Source organism: Vulpes vulpes, chromosome 11, assembly GCF_048418805.1.
Source record: "Vulpes vulpes isolate BD-2025 chromosome 11, VulVul3, whole genome shotgun sequence".
NCBI classification, from domain to species: Eukaryota; Metazoa; Chordata; class Mammalia; order Carnivora; family Canidae; genus Vulpes; species Vulpes vulpes.
Genome location: NC_132790.1, coordinates 80,049,954 through 80,062,528, shown reverse-complemented (window position 1 = coordinate 80,062,528; position 12,575 = coordinate 80,049,954). Strand labels below are relative to the sequence as shown.

General features: G+C 35.9%; 1 protein-coding gene across 8 annotated transcripts in view; it reads right to left on the bottom strand.

Annotated features, from left to right (window-relative positions):
• The window catches only part of DNAJC13 (DnaJ heat shock protein family (Hsp40) member C13), a 117,921-nt gene that overhangs the window by 26,921 nt on the left and 78,425 nt on the right, over positions 1–12,575 (bottom strand). For all 8 annotated transcript variants that reach the window (XR_003237477.2, XR_011995264.1, XM_026015437.2 and 5 more), the window contains 10 exons: positions 12,327–12,481; positions 11,108–11,309; positions 9,217–9,332; positions 8,339–8,417; positions 6,793–6,928; positions 4,911–5,095; positions 4,408–4,482; positions 2,871–2,990; positions 1,533–1,712; positions 630–797 (listed from right to left, as the gene is read on the bottom strand). Coding sequence is in view for 6 of the 8 variants with exons in the window: in XM_026015437.2 (XP_025871222.1) it covers positions 630–797; positions 1,533–1,712; positions 2,871–2,990; positions 4,408–4,482; positions 4,911–5,095; positions 6,793–6,928; positions 8,339–8,417; positions 9,217–9,332; positions 11,108–11,309; positions 12,327–12,481 (1,416 nt within the window). In the remaining 2 variants the exon portion in view is untranslated. The remainder of the gene's footprint in view (positions 1–629; positions 798–1,532; positions 1,713–2,870; positions 2,991–4,407; positions 4,483–4,910; positions 5,096–6,792; positions 6,929–8,338; positions 8,418–9,216; positions 9,333–11,107; positions 11,310–12,326; positions 12,482–12,575) is intronic.

The window sequence follows — 12,575 nt, the reverse complement described above, 5'->3', positions numbered from 1 at the left end:
CTTAAAATATTTTAAACATCTTTTAATGTTTTTAAATATACCTTTACAATTATTCATAGTATTCTACTGAATGGATTTCTACAGTTTAATTCTTTAGTGCTATATTCTTAGATTGTTTCTCAATGATCCTCACAGAAGAGGCCAAAGAAGTTGGGATCATGTTTGATTTTGGTCATGAATGTGTGTGTGTGTGTGTGTGTGTGTGTGTGTGTGTGTGTGTGTTAGCTTTTAGGATTTCAATTCTGAGTTTAAAAGGTTAGAAATTGCTTGTAAGAAACAGCCAAAAATAAGACTCTGGATCTCCTAACTCCCAGCTCTCTGCCTGTTGTAAAACACCATTTCCAAGTTCATTCTCCTGTCCTGTCCCCTTGTGACTCAAGGTTGGTAAGAATTATGGTGGGTTCCAGAGCCAAGAACATAAAATTAATTTCCCCTTGCAGAAAGAATAGACTTGTAAAGCTGATATCATCAGTATCAATCCACAATAAACTCAATTTCTTGGGTGAGAAAGAAACGTGAATATTTTTAACTTTTAGGTTTTCTAGACCACTCAACATTTTTGTGTTCCTCTACTATTTAAATGATCTTGCAATATTCATCAAAACACAGGCTACCTCTGAAGCACGTACCTCCGTAGCACTAACCACAGCAAGCTTTCTAGCAACATAGGGTGTCAGCATGCCAGCTAAACTTTTTCTTATGGTTGGATTTTCTGGGGTTGCTTGTTCTTCAGGCAGATATCCTCCAAGGCGACTCAGAGCACGGACACTCAGTTTAGCAAGGCTATTGGCTACTTCCTGTTACAAAAAAAAATTAAGATAATTAAAGTACATTTGTCATATTACATAGGTAACATGGTACCTTTATGGAATCAAAACCAGATGGAAAAAACAACAAAACAAAACCAGATGGGACATACTTAAGGAGCAGAAAGCAAGTCCCCCAACACTGATGTCAGAGCTTATGGTTAGAGCTTACTCTTTCATTTATACTAAAGAACATCAGAATCAATACACTCATTCAGAGTCAATACAATGGCTAACTGGAAGAAGCACATTTAGGGATAGGGTAGGGAGTAGCAGATAGGCAAGAAGACTTGCCTGCTAGAGGACATTAACAATAGGAATAATGAATGACAACGACTAAAAAAGGAGACACAAAAAATATTCAAGAAAATCAGTTAAGTACTCAAGTATCTGGGGGAGCTAGCCCCAATAGTCCAATAGTACTTTTATATTTCCCTGTGTGACACAACCATAATTTTGCGATCATAAAGACGACTCTAAGTAATCAAAAAAAGATTACATTATATCCAGTATATGCTACTATAAATTCCTTCCTCTTGAATCCTTCTAGCACAAATGGTTAAGATAAAAAGTTTTGGGCTTATACAGCAATAAACTTAGCTATCTAGAAAAACAGTTTATGTTTTATGTCTGGGGTTATGGATAGCGGGAACTTTGCTTTGCATTAATTCAGCATTAACCTATGGTTTGGATTCAAATTCAAGATTAAAGCAGTGTGAAAGTTACCTGCTGGTTTGTTTCCTCACTTTTCTGAATGCCACTCTCTTCTAGTGTGTAGTCATAATTAAACAGATAACCAAGCAGATGCCATAAAATCCCAGCCTGGAATAGGTGTGTCTGTAGCCAGAAATCCACAGCAAAAGAACTGACACATTCTACTCCAAGAGCAGCAACTCGCGGAATGCTCTGAGAGAGTAAGAATAATGAAATTCATTACAGGGTTAAAAAAAACTCCCAAAAGAAATTGGTTGTGAATGTATATCACAGCTATCTTATTATGCAAAATGTTTCCCTCCTCTTATATTTTCAATTTCAATTTAAATCTGAATCCAATATCCTTTAAAGCCTAAAATTAAAAGTGACCTTGTGACAAGCCACAGAATTATCTTTGAGGCTAGTTGTCAAAGACTTAGAAATACAGTTCTTCATTTTTTTTTTGTATCTTTAATTTAAAAAAATAGTGATAAGGTATTAATAGCAACATGCTAGGATCAGGAATATCTAGTGCAGGTCTGCTTCCTTATATCAGAGTTAGTGTTTCCTCCCTCCCTCCCTCCCTCCCTTCCTTCCTTCCTTCCTTCCTTCCTTAAGATTCTATATATTTATTCATGAGAGACACAGAGAGAGAGGCAGAGGGAGAAGCAGGCTACCTGTGGGGAGCCCAATGTGGGACTCGATCCCAGGACCCCAGGATCATGCCCTGAGCTGAAGACAGACACTCAAACACTGAGCATTGACCTGAGAGTATTCTTATTACATAGTTCTAAGAACACCATGTAAATACAGTTGAGAGATTTTCATCTGATTCCTTATTCCTAAATACCTCAGTCCAGGATCAGCACTCCAATCCTGTTCTATTCCAACACAAGTTATCTAAGAAATCTATCCAGTTATCTAAGAAATCTTCCTCTCCTTCCCTGTCACCTATTCTATCTATCCACAGCCAGCTTCTCTCAGCAGTACTGGATGGGGAGGAAGTGTTAAGTTCTCAGCTCCCCAAAGCCCTTCCCCTCAGGCAGTGATTTTTTCACACCTCACGTGGTCCTTTATTTGCATTAGATTTATTTACTCTAGTTTCTCATTTCTTCTCTGCCTCTCTTGGAATTTTCAAGGGAGACTCCCTTCCCTTTATATATATTACTTTAGTCTTATTCCTTCTGGGCCACCATAGGAACAAAAGCTTCCATTTACAGCAAGGGTTCTGCGAAAAAAATGATTAGAGATCCAAATATGGCAGATAAAAATAACTTGGGGAAAACAGCTTATTTATAAACTGGAGATTGGCTATGAGACAAGAACACCCTTTGCTTACTGCATCCAGAAAGCATTAAAGATGAACTGTACCTTGCCAAAATATAGCACCCTACAGAGATCCTTGATGATGCCAGGCATTTCTGTGATCTTCTCTCGGCATTCTTCAAACTGAGCGGCCACACTATAACATTTGCTTATGTGTCCACACACCTGCATACAACACAACAGAGCAAAAAAAGAGTCACACATACATTCCTTATTTAAGACAGAAGAAATCAAATCAGGGACACCTGGGTGGCTCAGCAGTTAAGCATCTGCCTTTGGCTCAGGGCATGATCCTGGAGTCCCAGGATTGAGTCCCACATTGGGCTCCCTGCATGGAGCCTGCTTCTCCCTTTGCCTATGTCTTTGCCTATCTCTCTCTCTCATGAATAAATAAAATAAATAAAATCTTAAAAAAAAAAAGAAATCAAATCAGCAGAGATATATGAATAATGCTTAATGGTATATATGATGCTCCAAAATTAAAAAAGAACATTACTATTGAATTGTTAGTATTTCTGTTTAAGATTTCCCATAGATGCAGGGCTGGCAAACAAAGGCCATGGTGGTGCATGGGCCAAATTGACTATGGCCTGTTTTTGTACAGCCAGGGAGCTAAGACTGATTTTTACATCTTTAAAGGGTTGTAAGAAAACCACAAAAATATGCAACACAGACTGTATATAGCCTGAAAGCCTCAAATATTTACTCTAACCCTTTATAAAAATTGTTTGCCCACTCTGGATTAAGGTATTTTTTTTGGATTAAGGTATTTTTGTCCAACTTATTAACATTGCAGAATTACAATTCTAAGTATGTACTGCAAAACAAAGGATGAAACTAAAAAGCCTGAACTCAATTGTTTTAAATTCTAAAATCTGCTGGCATAAAAATAGGATCACATAAAAAGATGCATTCTATAATAATCTCAATGAATTCCTGATGAATTTTCTATCAAAGAATTATAAGCTTAATAGAAAATAAGTCAATTAAAACACCATAGGGATGGATTACTGTATCTATATAAGCTGATGAATGTTAGCTTAACCTGTGGTAATCATTTCACAATACGTGTAAATCAAAGCATCATGCTATATGTGCTAAATTTATACAATGATGCATGCCAATTATTTCTCAATACAACTGGAAAAAAAAAGACTAGAGATGGGGGACAGAGGTAAGGAAGGAAATTAGGGAAGTGGACAAATGAGAAATCAAACAAGAATGGCAAAATGACAAATGTTTGAAACTGGGTGGTGAGGATGTAAGGATTCATTATACTCTTCTCTAAGAAAAAAAAAAACAAAACAACTAAGCCACTAGATCACAAATGATTTAGTGTAGTACTTCTTAAAGCATGATACAGAGACCAATAGCATCAGTATCACTTGGGAATTTGTTACAAAAGCTTATTTTCAATCTTCCACCCAAAAACCACTCACTGAGTCAGAAACTGGGCAGCAGGGGGAGTGGAGGTCAGCCACCCACATTTTCATGAGCCCTCCAAGTGATCCTCATAGATGTTCAAGTCTGAACTACTAATAGTCTAGTGTAACGTTCTTAGAACCATCCATTTTAGCCTCACCTGTACTGACATGTCACTGGGTTTACTAGAACGATTCAAGACAGCCACACAGCGACTAAATGCCTCTTGTAACACCTGCACAGAAAGAAGTCAGCCATTAATTCTCCATTCAGACTTGAAGTCTGAAAAGCCTTTTGTGGTAGGAATAAAATGTTAAAAATCGTTTATTATTAGATATTTGTAAATGAATGTGTTTTGCTTAATTAACATTTGTTAAACAAGTAAACAAAGGCTTCCCTAGAAGTTTCCTTTTAAACATTCCCTATAAGCTATTTTTTAGGCAACAAGTTTACCAATTTTGAATCCAATACTAACTCAGTACATTATGAAATAAAGCTCCATTCTACCTTTAAATGGAGAATATGACATGTTATTTGCTGGAATAAATTAAAGTTAGGAAGTTCTATCAAGTGTACTTGTACTTGGTGAATTTTCTATTACCAAAAGTCATACGGTGTGCCTGAATCTGCTTGCAGAGAAGCACAGAAGTCATTCCATATTACCTCAATTCCATTCTCCCTTCTGAGCTCTTCAGCATTGAGGGCTGAGCAGTTGACAGTATGGAAAGCCAGCTCTGTGGCAGCAGGCAACAACGGTGATTCTTTTGAGAAAAGGAGGTCATCTGAAGTTTCCATTGTTATAGTCCTAATTAGCATGGGGTATCCTGCATATTTATAAGGCTGTAAATCTGAAATAATCAAAGGTTAGTGCTGGGAAAATGGCAAACAAAACAAAAACTGGTTGTCATGGTGTTAATTTTGACACCATGTTTAATTATATTCCCTTAAAAAGAAAATGAAAAAATATTCATAAAAAGAAATTAAACCTGGTATAAATCCCTCAGATATTTCTTTTTTTTTTGCACACTTGGTTTGGCTGATTTCTCCAAAATGTTTCCACCAAAAATAGAATATTTTGTGATTGATTAACTGAACTTAAGCGTGTAGTGGTTTTGATCCTTCGCAAAATATCTACTTTCTATATTGTCCATGGGGTCTTTGTAACTTTTCACTTGATCTCAGACAGCAGACAGATCAGGACCTCACAACAGAACTTACTGGGTATAAAAATCCCCTTTGGGGTAGATGGGAGACACAGTCTGAAAAAACGTTATGACTTTGATAACAAAACAAAGGTGTGCCACAACTGCAACTCTCCTAGAGTCATTAGCCATTAAAGCATAACCAACAGTTTGAAAAAGACTTCTTTAAACTCATTCTGATTAGTAGTAAATGCCATATAGCTAAATGCTTTATAAATGTGTTCTGTTAAACTCATATGCAAAAGTGAATCAATTAATCACTACTCTCAAATTGCTAGAACCCCAAGCTGTCCCCTCCAATACTAAAACTGAAAGCCTACTTGTCTTCAATAACTCAACAGTTCTGGTGATCTCAAATTGCCAGCGTCCTCTCTTCCTTCTTTCCCAACATCATTCAACAGAGCAAATGGGCCTCCCACTTTGTGCTTTAAGCCAAGTTCATTCAGTTCCCAAGCCAAAGGATACCTGCTGTCTTGAACCTAAACTTCCCAACCCCAACAAATCCTTTAAAGTTTACAACATACTCCTGGCCTTCTGGATGGTACTGTTACTGCAAATGGCCCTGTGAACACGCAGGAAATTCCCAATAGACCTGTACTCTGAAATCATACCTATTTCTTCTACACCAGTGTTTTTCAAGCTGTCCCACAGGATCAGAGAGTTTTGAGAGATACCACAGGAAGTGAGAAGTATAAGAGAAGCATATGATCATGTGAAAAGTTCCTGTTGCTTTTTAAAGGCCAGACTATTCTTTAGAAGCTTTTAAAGTTGTAAAAGGCATAGTCTTCTACACGTGACTTAAGAACAACACGAAATGATTCTTAAAATCCAGATCCATTATAGATCTCGTTTAATACATTTGCTGCTAAATGGCCTAACACAAAAAAACAACCTAAGTACTTCCACAGAATACAAATGTCCTTTCAGGAAGAAATAACGGAAACTTGCTAGAAATGCAAGTACTGAAAAACCTAGGTAAGAAGTGGAAAGTATAATACAGACAACATTTTGGATCTTCTGAAAGAAAATTACTCTTTTACTTTATCTAAAATGTAATTCTAAGACTCTTTTGCAATAAAAACTTTAAACCTATTAAAATATGCTATAGAAACAACACAGTAGTGACGCCTGGGTGGCTCAGTGGCTGAGTGTCTGCCTTTGGCTCAGGGCATGACCCCGGCGGGATCTAGATTCGAGCCCCACATTGGGCTCACTGTGAGGAGCCTGCTTCTCCCTCTGCCCTTGCCCCTTCTGTCTCATGAATAAATAAATAAAATCTTAAAAAAAAATGTGGTAGAATTAGCTGGAAGGTAAATTAAAATTTGAGAATAACATATGCCTACCTTCTTTATGACGGTTGAAGAGGATGCTCTGCGTTTTCAGAATTAAAATTATGTTCTCTGGATCTGGTCCATCAACTATTTTTGCTGATTTGGTACATAAAAATTCATATGCTTTATTTACTTTTTCAAACATATCCTGTATATAACCAAAGATAATTAACTTTTAGTTTGGAACATCTCAAACCACAACTTAAACAGAACAGAGCTGGTTTGTATTTTACCAGTAACTTCTTTAGTTATTTTTTTTGTTTTGTTTTACATTAAGGAATTCATTCCAGTGGTAATCTAACTGGTATACTTGGAAGATGAAACTTTCTCCCCCGCCCCAAAGCGATTTATTGATCTTAATACCATTTACTAAAAAATTCTTCTTCACTGGGTTTATATCACACTGAACTCATACACACTAAAGACAGTTTCTGAGCTATTATATAAATAGTTATGAGCTACTATTTATTGAGTACTATAGCAGGCATTATACTAAATATGCTTTACAAATACTATTTCACTTAATCTTCCAAACAGCCATATGAGGTGTACAGTTCTATTCTCATTTTTTAGATAATGTTAAATAACTTTGCCTAAGATCACAAAGTCAATTGATGTGGACTAAGACACCCAGGTCTGACTCTTAAATCCCTGCTCTTAAACTATATTATTATATATTTTTTTCTTCTTAAACTATTATAACACTGTATTATGTTCCTTGATCTACATGTTGATTCTTGCATCAGTGTCATATCATTTTACTACCATAGCTTTATAGAGTACTTTAACATCCGGGAGGTTAAGTCTAGTAATGTAATAGTGATTTCAAAATTTCTTCTTATTTTGGTTGTTTTCTCTTCCAAATGAATCTGAATTGCTATACATTTCTCAAAAAATCCCAAGCTTTTGATTAAAAATGTCTTAAACATTTAAGAGTAGTATCTTTTCAATACTAAGTCTTCCCATTTAGTAATACTGTCTCTAATAAAAAAAAATTAACCTTGAAATCAGTGGAAATTACTCCAAGTTTCTAGCAATAAACTGTTAGTTATAGAAGTCATTGTGTGATTTCATCTTTTATGAATCTTTCTTGGTTATTTTAGTAGGAAGCTGGAAGAGGTAGGATCAGGAAATGCTGGCACCTGATAAAGTCTGATCCAAATTTTCTACTTTTTCAGTTAGAACAATATGAAGTTAGATGTCATTAGGAAAAAAAATTACCCTAAGTAATTTGAATGGCAGTAACATCACCGATGAATTAAGTTCATCCACATTCTTAATGTTCAATTATTCATGTGACTGCCCACTAGAGTTAATTCTCAGACAGGAGAAAATATCCTTAAGTTACTAGTCACAAGGGCAGTCCTTTTGGTAAACTGAGGAAGGACCATTCATGCAGAAATCATGGGCATGTGGGCTAAAAGTTAACATACACTGGGGCATTATATTATGAGGCAGACACTAGCAAAGAGAGTGACTTTATCTTTTCTCTACCTAAAATAGTAATACAGCCAAAGGAAGTCAACCCCAAAGTCCTAATGCCAAAGGCAGTACATACCCTCCCTTCTGGATTCTTATCAGGGTGGTACTTTTGTGCAAGTCTGAAGTAAGCTTTTCTAATCTTGCTCTCATCATGCCTGTTAAATAGCAAAATTATTTTATGAACAGAGTAAGGTGCAAAAATTTTTTTTACAGAATTATTTAAAACAATACAATAAGAACCTTACTGTTATTGTATATGCTCATACATCAGACATCAAATTAAACTCAGCAACAGTCAAGAAAGAATATTCTTTATGTATCTTTACATCTGAAAGAAAAAATCTCAATGTTCCCTATGGAAAGTTATCAATCACTTCAAATTACAAAATCATATTTGAAGAACTAAGAAGTTTTTTCAAACACCTCAAACTAATTTTAATTTTAAATATCAGCCTTGCCAAAAATATACAAATTCAGTTTACACTTAAGAAAGTTTTCTTTTAAACTATATTTCTCTAATATGATCTATCCTACTATAAAAAAATCTCTAATAAATTAATGAAGTAAATCTGCATTCTTATACAGCTGTCAGTTAGTGTCCGAAACACACTGCTACCAGATCTCTTCCTCATGTATAACACAAACAGTAAGAGGAAGGGGGAATATGAATATGTAACCATTATATGTCAGATATAGTGCCAAGTGTTTTCCATCTATTATTTCAATTAATAGAGAGCAAAGACTGTACCAGCAAGGACAGAAAGATGTTAATCTGCTAATAAATGTGGAATGAAAGATAATCACATGGATACAGTTCCATGTTATTTCTATAGGTGTATACATCAAAGAATAGGTAAAAAAATTAAGAATTGTTGGTTTAATAATTGAGTCTTTGATATTAACATTCTAGGACAAGGCAGATATTTTACTGTTGTAATACTGAAAATAACTCACAGCCCCTGTCCTTGAGGGAGATTGAGCACTTCATAAGCATCGTCTATTGACATTGTAGGTGGTTTCTTTTCTACTTCCTTCTTCCAGGCATCAAGGGTATCTTTTAGAAGCTTAACCTTAAAGACAAGAGGATTAAAACTTTTATCTCTTAAAGCGAAACTATTTCAGAATATAATTTTTAAGTTACAGAATTCTTGTGCTATATATATTTAAACTGACATTTCTAGGCTACCCAATTATTAGTTTTCTGAAATACAAATAACCAAAACCACTTTCTTAAACACTGCTAAATAGGCAGCAAGGTATCTGCTATAGGGCTACATCTCTCTCTTCATATGTGATCTTTTTTTGGGGGGGGGAGGTGCAGAATGAGAAGGAGAGAGGGAGAGAATCTTAAGCAGGCTCCATAGCTGGAACGGAGTCTGATGCGGGGCTCAATCCCACAACCCTGAGATCATGACGTGAGCTGAAATCAAGAGTGGGACACTTAACTGATTGAGCCACCCAGGCACTTCTCTTATGTGGTATTTTTTATTCTCTGCCACATTTTATCTATTTTTAATTGTTAAACATTCAGGAAGTCAGAAAAATTTGAAATTAGTAGATGATACACTGCAGCATGAAAGAAAGCAGTATACAGCAACATGCTCCTGAAGGTGATCTAATGTAATTACCAGTAGGCTGGTATCCAAAACAAATCTAAGGGATAGTAAAAACATGGGAGTCTGGGTAGCAGGTCAGAAGAAAGCTAATATTTACTGCATGCCTCTATGCCAACGGGCTATGTGCTTTACAGACTGTAGCAAACTTAATTCATGAAACCATTCAGATTCAGAGAGACAGCTCCTTGTTTCCCACTTACTAAGTGACAGAACTGGATTCAAACCTAGGTCTGACTAAAAAAAGCCCATGCTTTTCCATTACACTTCAAGTTAAATCCAGACCAAGTAGCAGAAATACCTGTCTTCATTTGGTCATAGTGCTGTAGTGCTGTAAAGTGGCAATGTCTACTGGTATGAGCAGAACTGTTCCGAAATTTTTTGATGATAAGGATGATGGTATAACCTCTGTTTCAGTAACATGGCCACCCAGGCCTACTTTATTCCAGGCTTCCAATAGATATTAAGGGGCTCAAGAAGGAGGGTTCCTAAGGGCACTGCTAAATAAATGAGTAGGTCCCACTACTGCCTATGTGTGTCAAGAATTACACTATCTTTTAATCTGAGTTCTCAATTTTCCCAACCACATGAGATTATTGCTATTGGTAGTAGTAGTAGTATTACTATAACTGAGGCCTAGAAAAATCAAGCAATATTAATCAGACCTGTTAATGGTCAAACTGAGACTCAATGCCAGACTGCCTAGCTCCAAAATCTATGAGCTTACTCAATGTGCTATAAAGACAAGCTTCCACCAAGCCATTACAGTATATAATTGTTTATATACGTGAAATTATGTTTATATTTGTCAAAAAGATCAAGACTGTAAAGTTCTTGGAATCCCTGGGTGGCGCAGCGGTTTGGCGCCTGCCTTTGGCCCAGGGCGCGATCCTGGAGACCCGGGATCGAATCCCACATCGGGCTCCCGGTGCATGGAGCCTGCTTCTCCCTCTGCCGATGTCTCTGCCTCTCTCTTTCTCTCCCTGTGACTATCATAAATAAATAAAAATTAAAAAAAAAAAAGACTGTAAAGTTCTTAATTCTTCCTCAAAGTTATCTTTCAGTTTGAGATTTACCCAACTATATTAAATTACACTCAGAGTTATGTAGTCTTAAGTAAGAGAAATCACTTAAGAAAGCTATTATCCTTATTAAAGGAAAAAATACCTAGAAGTGATTAGAGGATATTTTTACAGTTTGAGAAAGCACAAAAAAAAAATCTACTGACTTACCGGATCTTTAATGGGCCAATCTGGAAACCGGAGTGTATCACAAAGTTGTTTGAGGTAATAAATATTACAAAATAGCTCATTTTCTAGTTGTGGATAGTTGATTACCGGGATAGGACAATATTGATAAAGTGCTCTTGTGTTACTCTGAAGACGTGGTGTGAAATCAGCAAGATGGGCAGCAATTTTCTCTATCATGAGGCGCCTACAATTACAAAAATCTCCAAGCATTATGAAGGGATGACTTCAGTTTAAAAAAAAAAAAAAAAAAAAAAGGTTAAGACTGGTAATCCACACAAGATAATTACATAGAACTTCTTTAGAGTAATTCAATTAATTACTGGCCTAAAATTGAGTGTTTATAAATATGTTACTGAGGGCATTCTAAAGTTATTATGTAAAAGTTCTCAATGGATATAAACTTATTTATAGTACTTGCCTATAAAGACAGTCATAGTTGGTGGCTAGCACATGCCAAGTCTATGGATTAACCTAAGAGATACGACAAGTGATAACAAGCAAGTGGCATTGTGAGTATGAAGTCAGCCAAGGAAGTAAACAACTGAATCAGAAAATCAACTGCCATTCAGCTAAGAGGACTGAGGCGTTCTCCATAGAAGAGGTGGCCTTGACATCTGATCTATGAAGTGTGTACTCTTTTCCAGAGCCTGTATAAATGCTGACATCTGCTTTTGTGCCTCTACTTTTTCTTATTTTCACAGGCTTTTCTTCTTAAAGGATATTCTTTAGGAATGCTAACTTTTACATTAAGATTAAAATGTGCTGACTAGGGGGCCTCATTCTAAAATGATCTGTGTTATCTCTGGTGTGATCCATTCTATGTGGGCATAATTTTTAATTAGTGGAGTACAGTTCTACTTCCAAATACCAAGGAAGCATGTGATGATTTTATCCCTATATATCCCTTATATACACTACCTAAAATCTTACCAGTTCTATAGATTGATTTAAGCATCACCAGTAGTAACAGGCTCTAACCTTTTATAAAGTTCTATTAAGATAACAGGAACTTTGTCAAATCATGTTAGAACAGAAAAAAGCTTATACAGCCCTGTCAAACTCATCACTTAATTTGGCACCAATGACTGCTGTAGCTTAGATTATGTAACTAATGAAAGCAATTCTCTTAACAGAAGTCAAGCCAGATGGCAAGATGAAAAGATTCTGAGAATAAAATATAAATAATCAATAAGCTATTTACCTCATTTCACTGCTCCAGATTGCTTCTGGAGTATCAAATTCTCCTAGAAAAATCTCAGAAAACTTTTCAGGCTCATAATTTTCTAAGTAACAAACCATTGCTTCTGGAAGGATGTGCCCAAGTATACTTCTCTGAAAAATATCTTGTCCTTTTGTCTTTAAAACAAAACACAGAAACACTAAAGTCATCTTTCAATTTTTTAATAAATTAATTAGGGTTAGAGAACATTTTAAGAAAACAACTGGAACA